The 21955-nt window shown below is 30.0% G+C and overlaps 4 protein-coding genes and 1 pseudogene across 4 annotated transcripts; 1 reads left to right on the forward strand and 4 right to left on the reverse strand.

The window, feature by feature from the left end:
- Positions 1-8188: 8188 nt before the first annotated feature.
- LOC110625713 lies at positions 8189-8922 on the reverse strand (annotated as a pseudogene).
- A 538-nt stretch (positions 8923-9460) lies between these two features.
- Positions 9461-10317, reverse strand: LOC110626914 (kiwellin). The gene has a single exon (XM_021773101.2). It carries the CDS (start codon positions 10237-10239, stop codon positions 9559-9561), a length of 681 nt encoding a protein of 226 aa, XP_021628793.1. The 5' UTR covers positions 10240-10317; the 3' UTR covers positions 9461-9558.
- Positions 10318-11445: 1128 nt separating this feature from the next.
- LOC110625511 (kiwellin) lies at positions 11446-12268 on the reverse strand. Its single transcript, XM_021771130.2, has one exon. The coding sequence runs from the start codon at positions 12232-12234 to the stop codon at positions 11584-11586; it is 651 nt and encodes a 216-aa protein (XP_021626822.1). The 5' UTR covers positions 12235-12268; the 3' UTR covers positions 11446-11583.
- Positions 12269-15727: 3459 nt separating this feature from the next.
- LOC110626204 (kiwellin) lies at positions 15728-16576 on the reverse strand. Its single transcript, XM_021771987.2, has one exon. The coding sequence runs from the start codon at positions 16556-16558 to the stop codon at positions 15908-15910; it is 651 nt and encodes a 216-aa protein (XP_021627679.1). The 5' UTR covers positions 16559-16576; the 3' UTR covers positions 15728-15907.
- A 2216-nt stretch (positions 16577-18792) lies between these two features.
- Positions 18793-20690, forward strand: LOC110626855. The gene is made up of 3 exons (XM_021772987.2): positions 18793-19346; positions 19814-19873; positions 19988-20690. The coding sequence occupies exons 1-3, from the start codon at positions 18870-18872 to the stop codon at positions 20390-20392; spliced, it is 942 nt and encodes a 313-aa protein (XP_021628679.1). The 5' UTR covers positions 18793-18869; the 3' UTR covers positions 20393-20690.
- Positions 20691-21955: the final 1265 nt, after the last annotated feature.

Here is a 21955-nt window from a genome sequence, read left to right on the forward strand (position 1 = left end):
TACAAGCAAAGGCATAAGAATGGACAGCAAAGTTACACTTTACAGAGCATTGGAAATATAAATTATTGGACAATCCAATTTCCATAACAGTGGGAAATATATTTTAAAAAATATAAAAAAGATTTTGAATTCTCTGTTTCAGAGAGAAATTTTTATTTTTAAAGGTTTTTTAAGCTTGGAGAATCTCTCGAAGAGTACCTTCAAGGATTAAAATGGGAGAATTATATAATAAATTACGACAAATCAATAAGATGGATAAATTAAAATAATTTTTTTTAATAATATTTTACATTTAATAAATCAATTTAAAATAAAAAGGTGTTGGCATTAAAAAGAGGTTGTTGGCCCTATAGCTAGACAACATTAAGATGCCGTACTCTTCGACCTATCTTCTCTGATTAGCCACGTTAGTAGTCTGTGTGACGAGTTGACGAGGTCGTAAGCTGTGGGTCTTCTTGTTTCTTATTGCCGAGTCATGCGTGAATTTAGCGGAAGGATTTCGCCATCTCCATTGGGTGGCTATGATTTAATTGTTTTAAGTCGACCACATTGTAGAATTTAAATATATATATATATATATATATATATATAAAGAGAAAATATTTACTTAGCAGTTAGAAATTATAGCTTTAGGGTTTGGCTAAAAGATTTAATTAATAAATTTTATTTTTATTTTTATTATAGTGAATAAAATTATTTTTATAGTCGAAAACAACTCCACAAACTAATATAAGAAGCATCGATGATAACAAAAGTTATACCTAATCAGATAAACTGATGGTTCCTTCCCCCTAAAACCCCCATGAAATTATTGGAGTCGAGATATAAAGACGAAAGTCACCACCCAACCAATTCTAATAAATTTGGGAACATTGAGAAAAAAATAAATAAATAAATTTGGGAACAAGAGAGTTTGGCCACTTGGAAAAATATAAATAATTTAATATTTTTGAATTATCAGAGTCACTGCAAAAGGAACAATCGCAGCCTGACGTCACAGCTCGCAATCTTATGTCACCACAGAAACCCTAAAAGACAGTAGCTTCTCGCCCTTCCCCCCACTGTGCGACTCTGCCTCTGCTTCTCTTCCACTGTTCATTTTTATCCAGCTCATTTCTCTGTTACGTTTTTGCACTTCCTTTCTCAATAAATTACACGTTTGCCACAACCTTTTATTTACTTTTTTTAGAATTTCCCAAAGGTGATAGTAAATTTTTCTTTTTTCTTTTCTTTTTTAAACCTAAGCTGGATTGTTTTATAATTTAAGAATGTTCAATGATGAAATCTTTGATTTTTTTTTTCAGTTTCGTTAATTAATTTTTAAAATTTAATTTCTTCAGTTAATAAATTCATCCATCCAAAATAATTAATTAATTAATTAATTAATGTGATTTCTAAATGTTATCATTTTTATTATATATAGTTTCATAACTAAATAATTAAAAAAGCAATTTTTATTAAAAATGATTATCTTTTTTAAAAAAATAAAATTATTTTTTTCATTTTAAAATTTTATTAACACAATAAATCTTCTATTTATAAATTTGTCAATTATACAACTAAAATAATTTTTAAAAAATATTTTTTCAATGTAAAAAATATTTTGTGCAAAACAACAAAACCTTAATGTCACATATATTTCCTCTTCCATTTATCTTCTTCTATTAACTTTTATTTCTTCGATAAAAAAAAAACTTTTATTTCTCTTCAGCTCTCCATTGTATTATATATTTTTTTCCTCTCATTTTCTCACTTCATAAATCAAAGTCAGGATATTTAATCTTACTCCTTTATTTGTAATGTTAATCCAAGAATTTTTTTTTAATTATTGTCAATAAAATTTAGCTTTGATTGAATTCAAATTTCAGATATTGCAATTTTAAATATGATTTTAATATCAATTAGAATATATTGATATTTTTATTATTAAATATTAAAATAATAAAAAAAATTTTAACAAAAATTAAAAATTGAAAGAGTAAAACATAAAAACTCTTAAATTTATTTAAGTACACTTGAAATTAATGTACATGTAATGATAATCTTTAAAATCTTAATAGTGAATTTATTGAATATAAATAATAAAGTATGAATTCCTAAATAGGATCACTACTTATTGATGAATTAAAATTTAAAGATGAATTGAATTAAGAAATTACATTTTAAAATTAATTAGTAAATAATTGACAAGTTAGAGGGTAATAATTTATTTTTTAATTATTTAAAGTAAAAAAATAAATAAATGAAGCCGGTGAAAAGACAGATAGTATGAAAGAGTGTTAAATTTGACAGATGTGAATAGTGACAGAAAATTCAGCATAGCAATTCCTAGGGAATTTATATTTTCCTTTTGGGTAGAGAGGGTGTTAGAGTTAGGGTTAGGGTTAATAAGTAATGTACTTGAAGCTACAAAGAGGATGGGAAAATTGACAGCCTGATTTTCCTGCTTACATTGACCATTCATGTGCTCTATGAAAAGAAAGGAAAGGAAAAGAAAAGAAAAGAAAAGAAAAGAAAACATAACAAAACAATACAATGCATCACTCAATAGAAAGAAGAAGAAGAAGAGATGGGGAGGGCCCCCACCTCTGCTGCCGAACACAAACAGATCATTGGAATATAGCCATCTCCATGTTCTAAATATGTTTTTATATATATATATATATATATATCCATGTCCATCACATGTGAGCTAATGGTGATGGACAACCACAAACAAAATGGTGAAATCACTCATCATTACAGTGTATCACATCAGAAAAAGAACGGAGGAGGAAAAATAAAAATAAAAATCAATATATGTGCTTGCTGTCATTGCAAGTGAATATTGAATCATGGCCACCTTTGGAAATTGTCTAGGCCAGGCCTTGCATGCCTTGCCTCCTTCCAGTCACTTCAATTTTTTTCTTCAATTATATCAGTAAGTGTGGTGGTGGCGGTGGCTCAATGATTTTTAACTTACCAGTAAAAATGGGATCCGATCGGCCGATATTATTAACTCAATGAATGAAAAATCATATTTAAGCTAGATCAACTATACTTTGATAAGGAAAGAATAGTTAAAGATCAATATTTCTTTTTTTTTTATAAAAAAAGTTAAAGATAATTATATATTTTCATTTTAATTATATTGATATAATAAATTTTATAAACAAACTATCTGTTTATTTTAATTTATAATTAACAATTGATAGATATTAAAAAGAATAATAATATATTTATAAAATTGTTAACACTAGTCATACATATTGAAAAAAAAATAATTAATAAAAATACGTAAAAAATTATATTAAAATATAGTAAAATAAATATTAAGATAATGAAATTTTATTGTGAATTCTGTAGTCCAGGTCTTGGGATAAAGCTGTTTCTCGGCCTTCCACATTATATATCTTTTTGGGTGTAGCTTGTCATTGCCTCCCAAAAAGTAGAAAGTTTTCTGTTGAAAGGCATGCTTCAATTTAATTGGAATTATTATTGATCAGACTTTTGTATGTGTGTGTCTTGTGCATCTTTGCTTATCCAAAGTTGAAATATTTTAAAAATTAAATTAAAATTTTAAATTATTTTAATTTAATTAAAATAAATTAATTTAAACCAATTAGACCTCGTCTGTAATTCAAAGATTGTTCAATTTTTATTTCTTTATTTTCATAAAATTGGGTTTTTTTGGCTTATAAATTTTAGATGGTTGAACGTTTTTTTTTTTTAATTTATTCATTTCGCTTTATAATTTTTATTTATTTATTTATTATTTTAAATTTTTTTTCTTTTTTTCTTTTTTTACACTATAATAATATATAAATTAAGTATTATAATTTTATTTAATTTTATATTATTTTTAAAAATTTCTTAAAATATCTTTTAATATTTAATAAAATTTAATATATTTAAAATAAATATATATATATAAGGAAAAGCAAATTTTATTAATAAAATCAGAAAAAATTTACCATATGTGGTATATAAAATCGATGCATTCGATTCTAGAATCAAACATGTTAAATAAAAAAAAAACTAAGTAAAAAAGAAAAGTCAATAAGAGCAAAATTTAAAGGTTTTTTTTTTTTTTTGGAAAATCACCTAACAATATAGTACATTGTGAATTTTTCAAAAATTTTAGAATTTAATTAATATTTTTTTAATTATAGTATAAATGTAAAATTCTTGATGGGTCAATAACCCAAGAAAGTCCATAAAACCTCAAAAACGTCATCTAGATGGGTCATGTCATATGGACCTTACTGTGTAAGGTCCAAAGCTCCCTCCATACTACTGGGGAAACAAGTTCCCGCAGTAAATTAGGGCACATAACAATTAGGGTAATTTCTGGTATAGTTTTGATATTTAACGAAACTTATAATTTAATTTTTATTTTTTTGAAATGAAATCTAATTTTTACTTTTTAAATAGTAATTGGTATAGTCTTTTAATTTTATTTTGTTGATAAAGTAATTTTTTTTAATTTATCCTTAATTAATAGAAAATTAAATAATTCAACTCAAAATAAATTATTTAAATTATTATTAATTATTAATTATTAATTAATAATTAAATGTACTAAATTGATAGGATGTAATATTCGCTCAAAGTAAATTATGAATTGTCACTATAAGGTAAGCACACATGATAAAAATTTAATGAGTAAGAAACGCGGGCCAGACTAAAAAAGACTAAGAAAGGAAGATTCAAACACCGTAATACTCGGATTCTCATCAAGACTCACTCTTTCCTCGGTGAGGTGAGTTTTAGTACGAAATTTCTATTAGCAGGGATAATTCAGTGTGTCTCTATTACATCTGTAATTATGAAATTACCAAGTTGTTAGTCGGCAACATCTCTTATCAAGCAACTAATCACATCATTGCCCGATTATCGGAAAATTCTATATTCATTTCTACCTTCTTGCATTATAAAAAGAGAATAATCACAGAAATGAATGTATGTTATTATCTAATACAAAAACTCTAAATAATTCTTTACATTCTCTATACTCGGCGATACTGACTTGACGTCGAAGTGGGTGCTCACCACGTCAGTTTTCTTCCTTATAGGTTCTAGCCAATCTAAACATAGTTTCATTCCGGCTAGTCATCCATCTAATTTCAACAATATCCTTTGGTTTCGTTGCCAAAAATCCATTACCTCCATCTGTTTTATTTGGATTAAAACTGGTCTCTTATTCATTTTTTTTCTAAAAAAAAAATTTTTCCTCTCTAATATCTCAAAATGGCAGGAATCATACAAGTCATTACGAGAGAACCCGATAAGGGTAAAGGGGAAAATAAGCGCGTGACAGAGGATGTCCTGTTTGTCCATCAAGAACCGTGCCAAGGAGACTTAGGCATTTTTATTACAAAAGATTACAAGGAGACTTAGGCAAAATCTCTATTACATCAGAATCTTCTAAAAAATTTATTAGTAAAAACTTAATCTCATCCTATGGGAAGACACCGTGCGAAGGACTGTCTTTTCAACTACCTTTCTAGCCTTGCCCTTAGAATCAACCCCTCTCTTTAGGGCCGCAACACTAAAAATGCATTATAGTCGAGCTAGTCGTAACTCTTAGCAATATGCCTGTACCTCCATAGAAGCTCCAAGGATCGCGACACTAAAAAGACATTATAGTCAGGCTAGTTGCAGCCTTCAACGATATGCTTGCACCTTTATGAAGACCCACCTTCAACTACTTTTCGTAGATCATGACGACATCCTCTATACAGATCTATCCCTAAAAAGAAGAAAGAAAAGTTCCCCATTTCATGTCTCCCGTAGACAGTAGTTGCAAACACAAAAGAGAAAGGAAGATTCTTATACAGTGCATAACCGATAAAGACTTTAATATAACCCAAAAAATAAGGCCACCATCACAACCAAGGGAAGATAAAATGATGCAAACAGTCAAATCGTGTCACATAATCAAAAAATAAATCATCACCTTCGAATATGAAGAATTGAAGACCAGCGGGGGCCGTGTAGTACTACATAACAATCGTCCAAAGTAAATTATGAGCTATCACTATGAGGTAGACACACGTGACAGGTAGACACACGTGACAAGAATCTAATGAGTAAGAAATGCGGGCCAAACTAAGGAAGGAAGACTCAGATACTGTATCACCCTGATCATCATCAAGACTCGCTCGTCTTTCGGTGAGGCGAGTCTCAGTACGAAGTTACCGTTAGTAGAGACAACCCAACATATCATATTATGCCTATAATAAGGGGATCACCAACTTGTTAGCCGGTGACATCCCTTATCAAACAATCAGCCATGTCATCGCCAGATTATCAGAAAATTCTATATTTATCTCTAGTTTCTTATAGTATAAAAAAAGAAGAAGCTCTTTTCTAATACAAAAACTCTAAGAAAATCCTTACATTCTCTATGCTGAACAATACTTACTTGAACGTCGAAATAGCTGCTGTGAGCATTCACTACTACCTTACATTTTTTTTTTACAGATTTTAGCTAATCACATTATATTTCAGCTATGTCATCCGTATAATCTCAACAACATAAACTGATATAAAAATGAAATTTGAAATATTAAATTATTATAATATATGAATTTTAATTGGAGTTTTGTTAATATAATGAAACTTTAAATCTAAATTGTTTTCATTAAATGATAAAGATTAAATTATAGTTTTGTTAAACCTTAGAACTGCATTATAGATTATCTCAACAATTGTTTAAATTAACAAATGCTAGCGACAATCAGTTTCTTAAGTAATTGTCCAACACTCTCCACCCCAATTATGGAAGAGTATTTATTACATTAATTATTATTTTTTTAATTAAAAATTAATTGGATAGTATTAGATAATTATTTAAAAAGTGATTTTCATTAATATTTCTCTACTAATTAATTATATTATACTTACTTCATTTTATAATTTTTTTATTTATTTTATTTTTTATACATATTAAAAAATATAATTTTTTATTAAATTTCTAATTATATCCATATTAAATATATTAAGTTTTATTAAATACTAAAAAATATTTTAGGAGATTTTTTAAAATAAAATAAAATAAAATTATAATAGTCAATTTATATATTTTTATAGTCAGAAAAATAGATAATAATTTTGAAATAACAAAAAAAAATAAACAAAAATAATAGGAAAAAAAATATTTATATATATCATAGATACATACACAATTAGCGAAATTTTTAAATAAAAATTAATAAATTTATATATACAAAATATAATCATTATGTTTATAACAATTGGATATATACCATTAATTATTATGTGATTTATATTTAATTTATTATAATTAATAATTATAATAAAATTATTATATATAAGGTGACTGATAAGGTATTATTTAATTTGAATGTGTTATTTTTTAAAAAGTCACTTAAAAAATTTTTGATTTTATGGAGAAAAAGAAATATCAACCAAACAGAAATAATTTTTATATTTTTTAAAAATTTTAAATTTTCTAACTAAGTTATACCAACCAAAACAAAACTTAACATTTCCGTATATTTATAATATTAACAATCAAATGTATTATATGATCACTAAAAATTTTTAGAAAAAAATATAAAATATAATGTAAATACTAACAAAAGTAATTTCCCTTTGTCCTCAATATAGGAGCTCAGCCGGTTGTCTCTTGAACTTTTTTTTTTTTTTTTAAATAAACTTTTTATTGATATGGTGCGACCTTGATCATTTTCATATGTTGGAGCCTCATCTTCCATAAATTTCTAACTTTCACCAAAAACAAAAAGGAAATTCTCGTCTCAAAGCATTAAATATATCATTTCAATTTCAATAAAAATTTAAAATTAGTAATTTATTTATGTTATACAAATAATTATACCACTACATAATTATCATTATTAATTTTATTAATTTAATATATATTTAACCTTAAAAAAAGAAATAAAATGGTGTGTATCTTTCTCTCTTACTTAGATATTTTAAGTTCGAATCTTGAAAAATATTTTATCATTCAGCGAGCCTATTTCGTATAAATTTAAATTAATCAAATCAACATATTTTAAATACCATATGGTTTATATTAAAAAAAAATTTTAATATACCTTTCACACCTAAATTGATCGAGATAAACAATTAAATTTTTATATTATCATTAGAAACTGAACTGAAAATAAATAGCATAAAAACATTCATTTAATTTCAACAAAAATAATAGTCACTTAAATATCAATTGTTTTGATTTTCATATTATCATTGTTCCCTCATCAAATAGAGACAATAGACTTGTCCTTGATCTTATTAGTATCACAAAGAAGTTTATTTACTCTATTCTGCCATGGACCATGTAATAGCCACTCTACCCAAGTCCTTATCTAAACCCAAAGCTTCCCACACAGCATCGGAGCCGTCCACAATATTGTTATCACACGGCAGCTGGCCTGCATGTTCACTATCACATCCATGCACAGAGTCAAATTCATCCACCATCTTAGCCGTCGTGCTCCTCCCATCATTAGCAGTAATCTTTATCCTCTTCCCACACCTCGATCTCCCATTAAACCATCCTGTGGAAAGCGCCACTACACGCTCTGATCTGTCATAGTACCGCTCATCTCACGCAGTTGGTGCTCCTCCATCCCCACCTTCACTAAAATCATTCAAAGTTAAAATAGCTTTTGTTGAAGATGTCACTGGTGGTGAACATTCATATGTAGGTTTAGTTTTGCCTTCGCATTTGAGGGAACCAGAGGGCTTGCATTCATCATCATCGCCACCACCTCCACCACATATGTTGGTGCCGACATCTGGATCGTCGTTACATTTTCCATTAATGCAAATGAGTTGGCCCTCGCAGTCATTAAGTGTTCGACACGGGCCATTGCAGGAGGAGATGGCGTTTGATGATGAAGCAAACAATAAGAGAAAGGAAAGAGAAACTAAGAGAGCTGAATTATCCATATTTGGCGAGATGGGGATGGAGAATTGATGGAAGAGTATTACGTATATATAGAGCAAAAGGGATGGAGTTACGTGCATCGGACAACCTCTCTAGAAAAACTTATCATAAATATAAATCACATGTCAATTCTACACTCAGCGCTTATTGCTTTATCGTCATGAAATAGGCTTTTTCTGGAGAAAAATTTTCAGATGGTATGGGCACGATATGGTTTGCTTGAAACACAAGGAAAAGATTCTTTGTAGGGTAAAACAGCAATAAAATCCATATTAAATCTCGTATATTTACATTACCAGCTTAAACAAGAATTATTTTGATAGCAATGATACATGATTTAGCAAAACGATTCCTTTAAGGGTTAATTTTCATGCTTGGATTTAGTTTTGATCGAAGTTTAAGATGTTACTTTTTTAATGAGAAACAAATTAAGTCGTAAATTTAAGCTTATGGACCTTACTGTGTGAGGTCCAAGTTAAGCTTCCCATTCTTAAGGCCACAGCCCTCAATAGTATGGAAAATTCTTACAGAAACACAAAATTAAATAAAATTGTATTTTAAAAAGACTAAATCTTTATTTTACGTTATCATTATTCCCTCGTCAAATAGATACAATAGACTTGTCTTCAATCTTATTATTATATATCAGAGACAAGTTCATTTGCCATGGACCATCTAACAGGCACTCTACCCAGATCCTTGTTCAAACCCAAAGCTTCCCACACAGGGTCGGAGCCGTCGACAATATTGTTGTCACACGGGGGCTGCCATGCATGCTCACGATCACATCCATGCATAGAGTCACATTCATCCACCACCTTAGCCGTCGTGCTCCTCCCATTATTAGCAGTAATCTTTATCTTCTTCCCACACCTCGATCCCCCATTAAACCATCCTGTGGAAAGCGCCACTACACTCTCTGATCTGTCATGGTACCGCCCATCGCATGCAGATGGTCCTCCTCCATCCCCACCTTCACTAAAATCATTCAAAGTTAAAATAGCTTTTGTTGAGGATGTCACTGGTGGTGAACATTTATATATAGGTTTAGTTTCGCCATTGCATGTGAAGGAACCAGAGGGCTTGCATCCGCCGCCTCCGCCTCCTCCTCCGCCTCCACCTCCACCTCCACCGCATATGTTGGTGCCAACATCTGGGTCGTCGTTGCACTTGCCATTAATGCAAATGAGCTGGCCCTCGCAGTCATTAAGGGTTCGACACGGGCCATTGCAGGAGGAGATGGCGTTTGATGGCGAACCAAAGAAGATGATGAAGTTGAAGAGGAAGGAAAGAGAAATTAAGCAAACTGTTTTTTCCATATTCGCTTAGATGGGGATGGAGAGTTGATGGAATAGCATAACGTATATGTAGTGCAAAAAGGCTTATTTACGTTCATTGGACATCTCTCTAAAAAATCTTATCATAAATCTAAAACATGTTAATCCAAAATTTAATTTATACACTGGATATTATATTTAATTATTATATACAGGACATTATGTTTCAGATAATATTTATTATAATTTTTTTATTTTTTTGAAAATATTTATGTAAATCACTTAGTTCATTATAATTAATTATTGTATAAATATATAATAATTTATATTTATATTAACTCCATAATAAATTCATATCTATATTTTATAATATATATAAAAGTGAAAAAGAAAATAGCAGTAATGGATTGAAAAAGTCTTTAATTCTTTAAGTTTTTTACAATTATAATTTTATATAATTTTTAAAAAGATTGATAATATTCTAAAAAATTAATGTGTTTTTAATTATAATTTTTATAGTATTTATTTTGACCTATTATTTATAGTCTATAATTCAATATTTAAGGAGAAACTAAGCATTACTGAAGATACGCACAATATTTTTATATTATTACAATAAAAACTGAATTTAATTTAACTGAAAAAATTATTTTATTTTAAAATTTATTATTTAGATTATTTGTAAAGTTTATTTGTACTTAAATTCTTTTAGTTAAGTTTTCTTTTATCATAATTCAATTAAAATATATAAAAAAACGTTACTTATACTAAAAAATCAAAATAACGATTTTAACATGTGATGTAACATTAAATTATTATTTTAAAAGTAAACTGAAAAAAAATTGCTTTTTATAAAAATTGATTAAAATGAAAAAAGTTAAAGAAAACGTTAATAATCAAAATAATGATTTAACCTGTGATGTAACATTAATTTTAAAAAAAAAAAAATTAAAATACCTTTTATTTTAAATTGATTTGTTTAACAAAGCAATAGATTCAAAATAATGTATACTCTTGGTCTTGGTCGTGGTTGTTAGGACGTCCAATTTGGTGGCTACTGTTGAAACAATGTACATGTGCAATAACCAAAGCAATAGATTCAAAAAGGTTTTATTGCTTTCAAACCCAACTCTATAGTGTTGAGTCTATTGACCCACATCTATCTTTCTCACCATTGATTTTCTTAATAGGAAAAAAAGTTATAGGAAAAGACAAGTAGCAAAATGAGAAATGGAGACTTTCAAAATATAGCAAGGCAACCTTAACGCGATTCTCGTTTCATTCTTCTTTTATTGAAACTAACGTACATGACAACCTAACTATAATGTAATTTCAAGTTCAGGTCATCATATATATTTCTTAAGTTGTTTGCAATTGATCCATGAACTAAGCCATGGACCAAGTAACATCTACAATACCCAAATCTTTATTCAGCCCTAAAGCTTCCCAAACTGCATCAGATCCATCTACAATATTATTCTTACAAGGTGGCAGACCTCCATGTTCATCGTCACACCCATTTCTCGAGTCACATTCATCAACCACTTTTGCTAATACACTCCTTCCATTTCCAGCTATAATTCTTACCATCTTTCCGCACCTTGATCCTCCGGCGTACCACCCGGTCGAAAGCGCCACCACCCGCTCTGACTTGGCATGGTAACTTTCATCACACTCAGATGGGGCTCCACCTTCGCCGCCTTCACTAAAGTCATTCAGAGTTAAGCTAGCCTTTGTTGAGGAAGTGACTGGTGGAGAGCATGAATACTTAGGGTAGGATTTTCCCTTGCATCTTAAGGTTCCGTATGGCTTGCAATCACCATTTGAAGGCGGCGCAGGGCTGCCTCCTGTGCAAATGTGAGTTCCAACTTCTGGGTCATCGTTGCATTTGCCATTGATGCAAATGAGTTGGCCGGAACAGTCATTTTCAGACCTGCATGGGCCGTTGCATGAAGAGATAGCATTTGAAGGCGGTGGAAGGGAAATTATCACGTTGAAAACAAGGTAAAGATAGATAAAAGAGACTGTGTTTGCCATGTGAGATCGCTAGCTGATGTGCATGAGAAAGGCATAACCAACTCATGTACTTATAGTTGGTTTGCGAGACTACTGTTGAGTTTTCTTTATGTTGGTTTTTTTTTGTTATAACCATAGTTAACGAAGAATCTTACCTTGAGCATTAAGAAGACAATTACTGCAATGGTTTACTAGCCCACTTGTGATTATTATTCAAGTCTTTGAACACCATGCATTTGTTTGGACTATGTAAGGTAAAAATTCCACATCATTTTCGTGGAAAATAGGATAATAAAAATGTCATTGTTTTTTGATAAGCCAAATAATAAAGCCTTGAAAACGTAAAACAAAAATGGAAATTTGTAAAGAGATAAAAAATTTTAAAGTCTAATCTTAGCAAAACTCAAGAGCTAAAAAAGTCACTGTTAATTATTTTCATCTGTTCTGCTCAACAAGAATATGTTTATCTGGAGCAGATTCCTTTATTAGAATTTGGCCTCTTTAGCTGAAACTGATGCGTTGTAATGGTCTTGGTTATTAATATTAATGATTATTTTTTAAAAAAAGACAAAGTTTTCTTTAGATTGTAGGACCCAAACTTAAAAGGAACAAATCAAGAAAAGGAATTAGTACTAAAAATTCATTCTTGGTCAAATTCTATACTTACATAACTATACTGTGTATATGCATCATTATTTAATTTAAAATAAACTACGAAAATCCATATCACCAATAAGATGTTCATAGTTTAGATTAGGGTTTAAATAAATTTAGTGTTATTAATTTTTAATTAAATTTATTGATGTGATTTATTTTTATTTGTTGGATATATTATCGGATGAATTTGAGGTGGTAAAGTAGGTATATTTAATAATTTACCATTAAGCACATATGATCAATTAATTGCATGAATAATTTTCCAATTCTTGACTTCTTCACACAATTAATATTTGTTTAACTTAATCTACGCGACAAATTGTGTGGGCATAGGTGTTTTGGATGCGAGATTTGCGTTATTTGCGTTAATCATTTTTATTTATTTAGGAGATTTATAATTTATTTTTTAGATATTATTATTATTAATAAATCAGTTCATACAAATTTTAAAACCAATTAAAACATCCGTATTTTTTATCTTTGTTAATAAAATAGTCATTCCGTCTATTTCTGCAATTAAAATTATAATAAAAAATCAAATTATCCCATTTTTTCCTCCTTCTTCTTCAATTTTTTTTTTATTCTTATTCTTTAAAGAAGAGGAGGCGATTTTTTTCTTCTTCTTCTTTTTCTTTTCCTTCATCATCTTCTTCTTTTTCTTCATCATCATCTTCTTCTTTTTCCTCCTTCTTCTTTTTTGAGAAGGAGGATGGACTATTTTATTGAGGGAAAGAAACGATAAAAACGTTTTAATAGATTTCTGAAAATGTTGAGACTAACTTGTTAATAATAGCAATATCCAAGAACTAAATATGAGATTTTATTTGAGAGCAAAATTGGATTTCATCTTTTATCTATTTTTAATGGAAAATTGGATGGAATGACTATTTCGTTGACGAAAAAAAAGATAAGAAAGTTTTAATAAATTTCTAAAAATATAAACACTGATTTATTAGTAATGATAATATTTAAAAATTAAATAATAATTTTTTTTATTTTAAAAAATTATTAATGACATTTTTTTAATTATTTTTCATATTAAACTGAAACCTTGAAATGAGAATAGATATTAATTGACGTTTTTTTTTTATTAGAGATAAAACACGAGATAAAATTATACTATTATTAAAATTATAATGGCCGATTTATAAAATTAAACACCATAAAATCACGGAACCTACATATAAAAAAGTATTTGTAGAAATTGATATGAATCATAATAAAATAATTAAAGACAACAAAAATTGAAGAGTGAGGAAACATGAATGTTTTCTCTTTGTCGTTTTGACTCTAAAGCCGTCCATTATGCTAGTAGAACTTGCTTGCAGTAATTATATTCAAATCACACAACAAATTTCTCAAATTCATACTAGATGAAAATGACTATTTGCCTTTCTTGTATGAATATATAGTTGTCACGTTGTGTCAATAATATTTATAATTTTAAAAATAATTCATAAAAATATATTTCATTAGTAATTTGTGACCACATTTATTATTGAGAAAAAATAGAAAATTTACTAATTAATTTTTTAAATTTAAAACATACATTAAAATTTTGATATTTTAAAAGTCTATTAGTTAATTTTTGTTGGTCTCTTAGAATTTAAAAAATTTACTAATTAATCTTTCTATATCAGGGACATTTTAAATTTTTTTGCAATATTCAAAATTAAAATTAATAGAGGGGTTAATTAGTATTGCATAAATTATGAATACATTTTTTAAAATTAATGATAAACTCGTAAATTTTTTCATATTATAGGAGTTAAGTATTAATTTTTAAAAAAAATTTTAAAAATTTTATTTATTTGTAATTTTTATAATTAAATATTTAAACTGATTTTTAATTAATTATATTGAATAAATTTTTAATGCTAATACCTTATTAAGCTGGACAACTCAATTAACGAATTTCAAATTTACGGGAAATATAAGAATTTTTTGCGTTTGATTAATATTTGTTTTTTGACTTTTTAAAAGTTGAAATTAGAAAGTAAATTATTTTCTTTAATTTAATTAATTTAATTTTTGAAAAATAATTTTTTAATAATATAACTCATTTCAACATGATGTTCTGAAATTTAGAGAAAATATGATTTACAATAGTTGAGTGAGTTTGGTAAGAGGAGGATGCTCCTCTCCTTTTATTCTTTTTTTTCTGTCTGCTAGTGACGTCTAACGGTTTTGTAGCTACTGGACCATCTGTTTCTGTCATACGCATCTGTACATACGAAAGCGTCAGACATCTGCTTTATGCTAAACGGCCATTTAATTCCTCCTGACATGCGTGTAGACTGAATTGCTAGGTGGCTGGACTTGTTGTCCCCTCTCCTATTAAGTCTCATGGCCGAGCTTGAAGTGAGGAGGCTGAGACTCAAGGGAAGCCCCATCAGTTTAGCAAGACTAAGTCAAGGTTGAATGGGCTGGGCCGGCCCACCCCTGAGCATCATGAACCTTGAATTAGTGCTGCCATTATTGAACTCGGCCTTACATTGAAATAATGAAATCCAGTTGTCATCGCAACTAAATAGGGCGTAATTGTGAATCAAAGCATAATCGTGGGAGGTGTTGAGTCCATAAAAATCGAGGTTGGACTTTCTCCACCCTTAACCAAAATTTAGTCAAATTCCATTTTTCATAATGGATCATTAGTGGGCCAAAAGATTCAATGTTGTGTGGCCTAGGAGAAGGATATATTATTCTTTTTTTCTCTATCTTTAGAGATGCGAATTCCAAAAATATAGGCTGCTACTTATAATTCTTTTACTTTAACATTCATATTTTATACTTATTAGCATACCAATATCATTACCATCAATAAAATATTATTCACATATATTTATTTTATGTGTTTTATTTTTAAGTATTTTATTTTCATTTATCATTCATTTGAATCGGACCCTATAAAATTTCTAGATGCAAAGACAGCCTTAACGTGATTGTCGTGGAACTATATGACAATCTAACAAGAACGTAATTTCAAGTTGGGTTCATCATACATATTGTTCATCGTTCAAAGCGACTGAGTCATTAACTAGGCCATTGACCAAGTAACGTCCACAACACCCAAATCTTTATTCAGCCCTAAATCTTCCCAAACCGCATCAGATCCATCTACAATATTATTCTTACAAGGTGGCTGCCATGCATGGTCATTGTCGCACCCATTTCTTGAGTCACATTCGTCAACTACCTTTGCTAATACACTCCTTCCATTTTCAGCTGTAATTCTTACCATCTTCCCGCATCTTGATCGTCCGGCATACCACCCCGTCGAAAGCGCCACCACACGCTCCGTCTTGTCATGGTAGTTTTCGTCACACTCAGATGGAGCTCCACCATCGCCGCCTTCACTAAAGTTATTCAGAGTTAGGCTAGCTTTTGTTGAGGAAGTGACTGGTGGAGAGCACGAATACTGAGGGTAGGATTGTCCACCGCATGTCAAGGTGCCGTATGGCTTGCAATCACCGTCTGAAGGGGGCACAGAGCTGCCTCCTGTGCAAATGTGGGTTCCAACTTCTGGGTCATCGTTGCATTTGCCATTGATGCAAATGAGTTGGCCGGAACAGTCATTTTCAGTACTGCATGGACCGTTGCAAGAAGAGATTGCATTTGAAGGTGGTGGAAAGGAAATTATCATGTAGAAAACAAGGAAAAGATAGATAAAAGAGATTGTGTTTGCCATGTGAGCTTGCTAGCTAGGGTGCATGAGAGAAGCAGAACCAATTCTCGTACTTATAGTTGGTTTGTGATACTATTATTATTATTATTATTTTTTAAAAAAATTCATATATTAAAATCTTCTTTGAAGGTTCGTCAATCTTATCTTTGAGCATTAAGAAGACAAGTACTAATTGTTGACTCCAGCCACCTACTGATCATAAAAAATTTACGTGTTTGACTTAAAGTGTACAATTTAATTTATATATCTAATTAATTAAAAATTAAAATAATATATTAATATGTAAATCATATTATATATATTTTAAATACGTGTATATATTAAAAATTAAAAGAGTTTGTTTTCTCATTATCTGTTAATTTGTTGGATGTTATTTTCTTTGGCAAATTATTTGGTATATCCAGTGCATCATATTTATATATATTACTATATACAAAAATTAATTTTTTTTAAATTATAAAGAATGAGATAAAAAGTAAAATGAAGTCATAAAAAAGCATATACGTAAATTTCCACATAATAATTTTCCAATACCTTGACTTGTTGACGAATTTATTATTCTTTAACTTAATTTACACGATACGTTGCGTGATCATAGGGTGTTTTAGACGTGACCTCCGAGTTGTGATATTTGGAAGTCTTTATTTATTTTATTTTATTTTATTTTATTTTTATAATTATGGTTATTAGAAATAAGCAATATTTGGTTGAAATTTAAAAAATTAATTAAACTGAATTAATTTAAAATTTAATTCGATTTTTTATTTATTTCAATTTAGTTTGATTTGATTTTTAATTTTAAAAATTTTAATCATTTTAATTCAGTTTGGTTTTCATAAAAAAAATTAAAAAAATCAAATCGAACCGATTTAGTGATATTAATATATTATTTTTAATAATATGAAGAGATTATATCAATTAAAATATTTAAATTAAATTTTAAAATATTAAAAATAAAGTGTAAAAAATAAAAAATTTATTAAAAATTCAAACCGAATTGAATCGAATCGAATGAGACCGATTTAATTTGATTTCTAACTAAAATCAGTTCGATTCAATTTTTATAAATACTAAAATTTCAATTTTTAATTTATTCAATTTAATTCGATATTAAACCGAATCGATCGAATGTTCACTTATACTCCAAACAACAACAGTAATTTTATGTATTTAATAAATTATTTAAATAAAATAGCTTTATGAGGCTGAATTTTATTTAAATAAAATAATTTTTTTTCTCTGAGACTGAATTTTCTTCCTCTCCTTCCTTCACTCCTCTTTTCTGCAATTTTTATAAAATAAGCTCACACTTAATAATTTTTTAAAATTTAATTTAAGTGTCAAAAGCCTTTATCAAGAACATTCTCCTATGCCCCTTAATTTATTTTCTTTATTTTATACACCTCTATTCTTAAAATCACGTATAATAAAATTCATATTATAAATTACAGGAAAATAACTTCTATCACTTCAGTTTACAACCTTATTCATAATTAAGTGAGAGTAATTGAATCATTTTACTTTTCAAATGTATAAGTTAGATAGGTAGGAAAAATAAAGCTTGGATTGTTTCACAGCAAATAACATTTTAAAGGAAACTATTTTCCCCCAAAACTAATTATTTTACATTGTTAATTTGGTTGTAATACTAAAAAATAAAAATATTAATAAGATTCATATGTAAAAATTTTAGTGATGTTGATAATATTATCAAAATTTAGAAAATATTTTTTTTTCAAAAATATAAAGTTATTGTTTAACAAATAACTAATTCTTTCAACTAATTTTATTAAATGTCTTAAAACACCAGAATTTATTATTATTATTATTGAACGTATATTGGTGAATTAGAAAACATGAATGTTTTCTTTATCTTTTTTATTCTAAATTCCGTCCATTTTGCAGTATTCTAAATATTAGAAAATAAGAAAATATTTTTCTTAAAATATGAAATAAACGGAGGTTAAAGATAAAAAAAAAAAATTTAGATTCGACGTTCTCTTCCCTTTCTCGATCAAAATGGAGTCCAAACTCCTTTTTTCTAATGGGCCACTACTGGGCCATAAGATCCAATCAACAGAAACTAGTGCGAGCTTAAAATGTTATTTGGCCCATGAGACATTGTCTTTCTGATCCGAGTTATGTGCTGTCGTTTCGAGGGAGGAAATAAACAGAGCTTAGGCGGGACTTTAAATTAAAAAATACGTGAAATTGCTCGTGGCTCTCTCTTATTCATCTGCGTACATATATATAATTGACGAGAAAACGAACAATAGCAAATGTTAACGATCTCCAAATCGCAGAAGCTCGACTCATGGATGCCCTACATGGCTCCAAAAAAATCCCCAAACTCAACTCTATAAACGGCAGCGTTTCTCCCATCAACACACGCCTCAACATCGACTCCACTCTCATCAGATACCTTCGCGGTGGATCTCCGATCTTATCCTCCTCTTGTAATGGCAACAATGACGCCTTCTATTCTCCGGCCATCAGCGCCAATAACAGCAGCTTTGGAAGGTCATTGTCGCCGCTGTCCTCGGTTGAGAATGTGATGTCAACGCCGATGTTTGGAACGCCTGTTAAGGTTGTGGATGATGATGTGCTGGTGATGGATGGGATTTTGGTGGAGTCTGTTTCTGGTGGTAGGAGTTCTAGGTCTCTGGCGTCTGATTCTAGTGATTCGCCATCCAATTCTTCGTCTTCTTCTCCAGGTATTCGCGCGTACAAGACGGACCTTTGTCGGTCTTGGGAGGATTTTGGACACTGCCGGTATGGCTCCAAATGCCAGGTCCCTCTCTTGTTTTCTGATTAATTTAGGGCCGATAGATTTATGTATTGCTCCATATTAGAATAGTAATCGACGCTAATAATATTTTCCAATATTTTCGGGCGAATTAATTGAAAGTAGGGACGGTGAATTTGATTTGCTTACTGATTAGGAAATAAAAGTACAGATTTTCACTATTAAGGAGAATCAATCCGCAATCTGCAATTTGATTTCTGGCGGACCAAGATGAGTCCTACTCAATGAATTTTCCTTGATTAACTTATTGGTTTCAGTTCTTAACCGGTGGAAATTAAAAAGCACATATATAATACGTATGGAGAACTCTGTCTTTTGCAATCGGAGAATTTAGGGTGAGTAGCCATGGAAAATAATAGAAAATAGTTTGTGCTTTTTTACAAGTTTGGTTTAATGTTAGTTTCTGGTCATCATAGGGTGGATAATAGGATTTTGTGCCTTCTTTTTTGCAGTTTGCGCATGGAAAAGAAGAGCTTCGACCGACTTGTTTCCCCATGAAGAGTAAAGCTGAAGTAAACGCTCTTTCTTGAACTTCAAGAAAACAAAATTTTGAATTCTTGACATTAATTATTGGCAGAAAGAAATCAAAGACTATTTATCTGCTTATCTGTTTTCTGTTTATGTAGACGCATACTTTCAAGTCGCAGACTTCTGGGTCATACTCTTCTGGTCAGAAGTCGCGTTTCCTCATGGCTGAAGCAGCGGCGGCAGCAAGCCAAACGGCCTCTGTTTCCAAACCTGAATACAAGAACAAAAGCCCCGCAACCAACATACACTCCGTATACTCCAGCAAGAACACCAGCCCAGTCATCCCACCAGTGCAACGTATCAAACCAGAAGTCCACAACAAAAGCCCCCGCACCACTATCATGCCTCGAGACTGGTCACCCTTGGATGATGGAATTAAAGTTGACTTGCCAGGTGATATTGGCTATTCTCCGAAAAAAGATGTTGATGCCTATATACATAGTATTCTTCATGGCCCAAGAACAAGAAAGCGATTACCAGTTTTTACTGAATTTTCTCAGTAGTTATTGCTTGCAAGAAATTTTTCTGGTTGCTTTGGACATGCTCAGTTACGTTTAGCTCCAATATTTTTTCCACTTTCGTCTGATCAGAGCAAGTACTTGATATTAGGTTGAGCATAAATTTTGTTGAGAACATAGCTACATGAAGCTTTACATAAAACTTTACCCATACTGCAATTACTATTGTACACAAGAAATATAAATAGATCCTGAAGATAGAAGCAGCTAACGGAAAGGCATGAATGGATACCGGCATTAATTTTTTGCAATAAGATACTTCTCTGGCGATTTTTTTTTTCTCCTCCCTTGATCTCTCTTTGTCCTTTTCATTTGTTTATATATGTGATATATCTGCTTATTTTGCCTGGTAATAGGCTGGATGCATTGTCATTACCTTTATGTTTATTCGACAAAGCCAAACGCATAACATAGGTGTATATAGAAACCAGAATGAAAATTCATAGAACAGAATAAACATTGTGCAACTTCTACACACATCGATCCCATTCTTTGGCAGAATTAAATTCAGGTCTATGAATGGGAAAAGTCTTGACTTCTGAAGAAGAAAAGATACCCATTTTGGGGAATCTTCTCTTTTTGTTTAGCAAAAGAAGCTAAAGTTGCTAAGTCGATGCTCCCTTATAAATTCACAGTGAGGAGTGATAAAATTGCCTTTTCCAAACTGCAAGGAAAGGTTGTACAACTTCAGATGCTGAGATGAGGCTTGCAAGTCTGCTTTTAATTCAATTGGTTGTTGATGCAAGTGATTGGATTTATATTTCCATTTGTCTTAAATTGCATGTATTGAGCAAGAATTGTTGGCCGAGTATATACCAAGCGGTAGTATATTGCAGATCAGCTTATTGACCAGTGCTTCTCGCTCAAGTATTTATATTTCCATTTGTCTTAAATTGCATGTATTGAGCAAGAATTGTTGGCTGAGTATATACCAAGCGGTAGTATATTGCAGATCAGCTTATTGACCAGTGCTTCTCGCTCAAGTATCTGTTTAAGAGCTTGGGGTATATATTACCGTGAAAAAGTAATCTTTCAATTTTGTCAATTCAGAGAATTGCTACTAATCGGCAGATTTAGCCATTATTATTATTATTATTTACTAAAAGTTTTCTTATGCTTTATTTTTTTAATTTCTTTTCTTTTTTTATATAATTATTGGCTTCATTTGAGAATTCAAATGAATTTAATTAAAATTATGAAAACTTTTCAATTTAAAAAGGAATTGGGTTCAACCCACCAATTAGGGCCCAAGGCAAAGCATTTGAGGAAGTCTTGCTGCTGAAAATTGGAAAAATAGAAGCGTTTCTCATATATACTATGAAACGCATCATGGGGCGGCCATTCTCAGAATAATGCGGAGACCACTCGCATGGAGTGGTCTAGGGTCATAAAAACAATCTCCCTAAGAAGCCAAAAAGTAGTGAATGAAGATCACAAGCAAGGTCAAAACTAAACATTCCACATTCCAATTAGCGCAAATAGTATAATCGGTAAGGGAACCATGAGATCAGCAAAGCCCTTGAAACGATCAGCACTAAATTCCCATCC

This window comes from Manihot esculenta, chromosome 11 (genome assembly GCF_001659605.2).
Source record: "Manihot esculenta cultivar AM560-2 chromosome 11, M.esculenta_v8, whole genome shotgun sequence".
Taxonomy (NCBI): Eukaryota; Viridiplantae; Streptophyta; class Magnoliopsida; order Malpighiales; family Euphorbiaceae; genus Manihot; species Manihot esculenta.

Excerpts from the sequence above, each read along its gene's own strand:
- LOC110626914 (XM_021773101.2), bottom strand. The coding sequence starts at position 10,239 with ATGGAAAAAACAGTTTGCTTAATTTCTCTTTCCTTCCTCTTCAACTTC.
- LOC110625511 (XM_021771130.2), bottom strand. The coding sequence starts at position 12,234 with ATGGCAAACACAGTCTCTTTTATCTATCTTTACCTTGTTTTCAACGTG.
- LOC110626204 (XM_021771987.2), bottom strand. The coding sequence starts at position 16,558 with ATGGCAAACACAATCTCTTTTATCTATCTTTTCCTTGTTTTCTACATG.
- LOC110626855 (XM_021772987.2), top strand. The coding sequence starts at position 18,870 with ATGGATGCCCTACATGGCTCCAAAAAAATCCCCAAACTCAACTCTATA. Across the intron at positions 19,347-19,813 it reads GGTATGGCTCCAAATGCCAG|TTTGCGCATGGAAAAGAAGA; the intron begins GTCCCTCTCTTG and ends TCTTTTTTGCAG. Across the intron at positions 19,874-19,987 it reads CCATGAAGAGTAAAGCTGAA|ACGCATACTTTCAAGTCGCA; the intron begins GTAAACGCTCTT and ends CTGTTTATGTAG.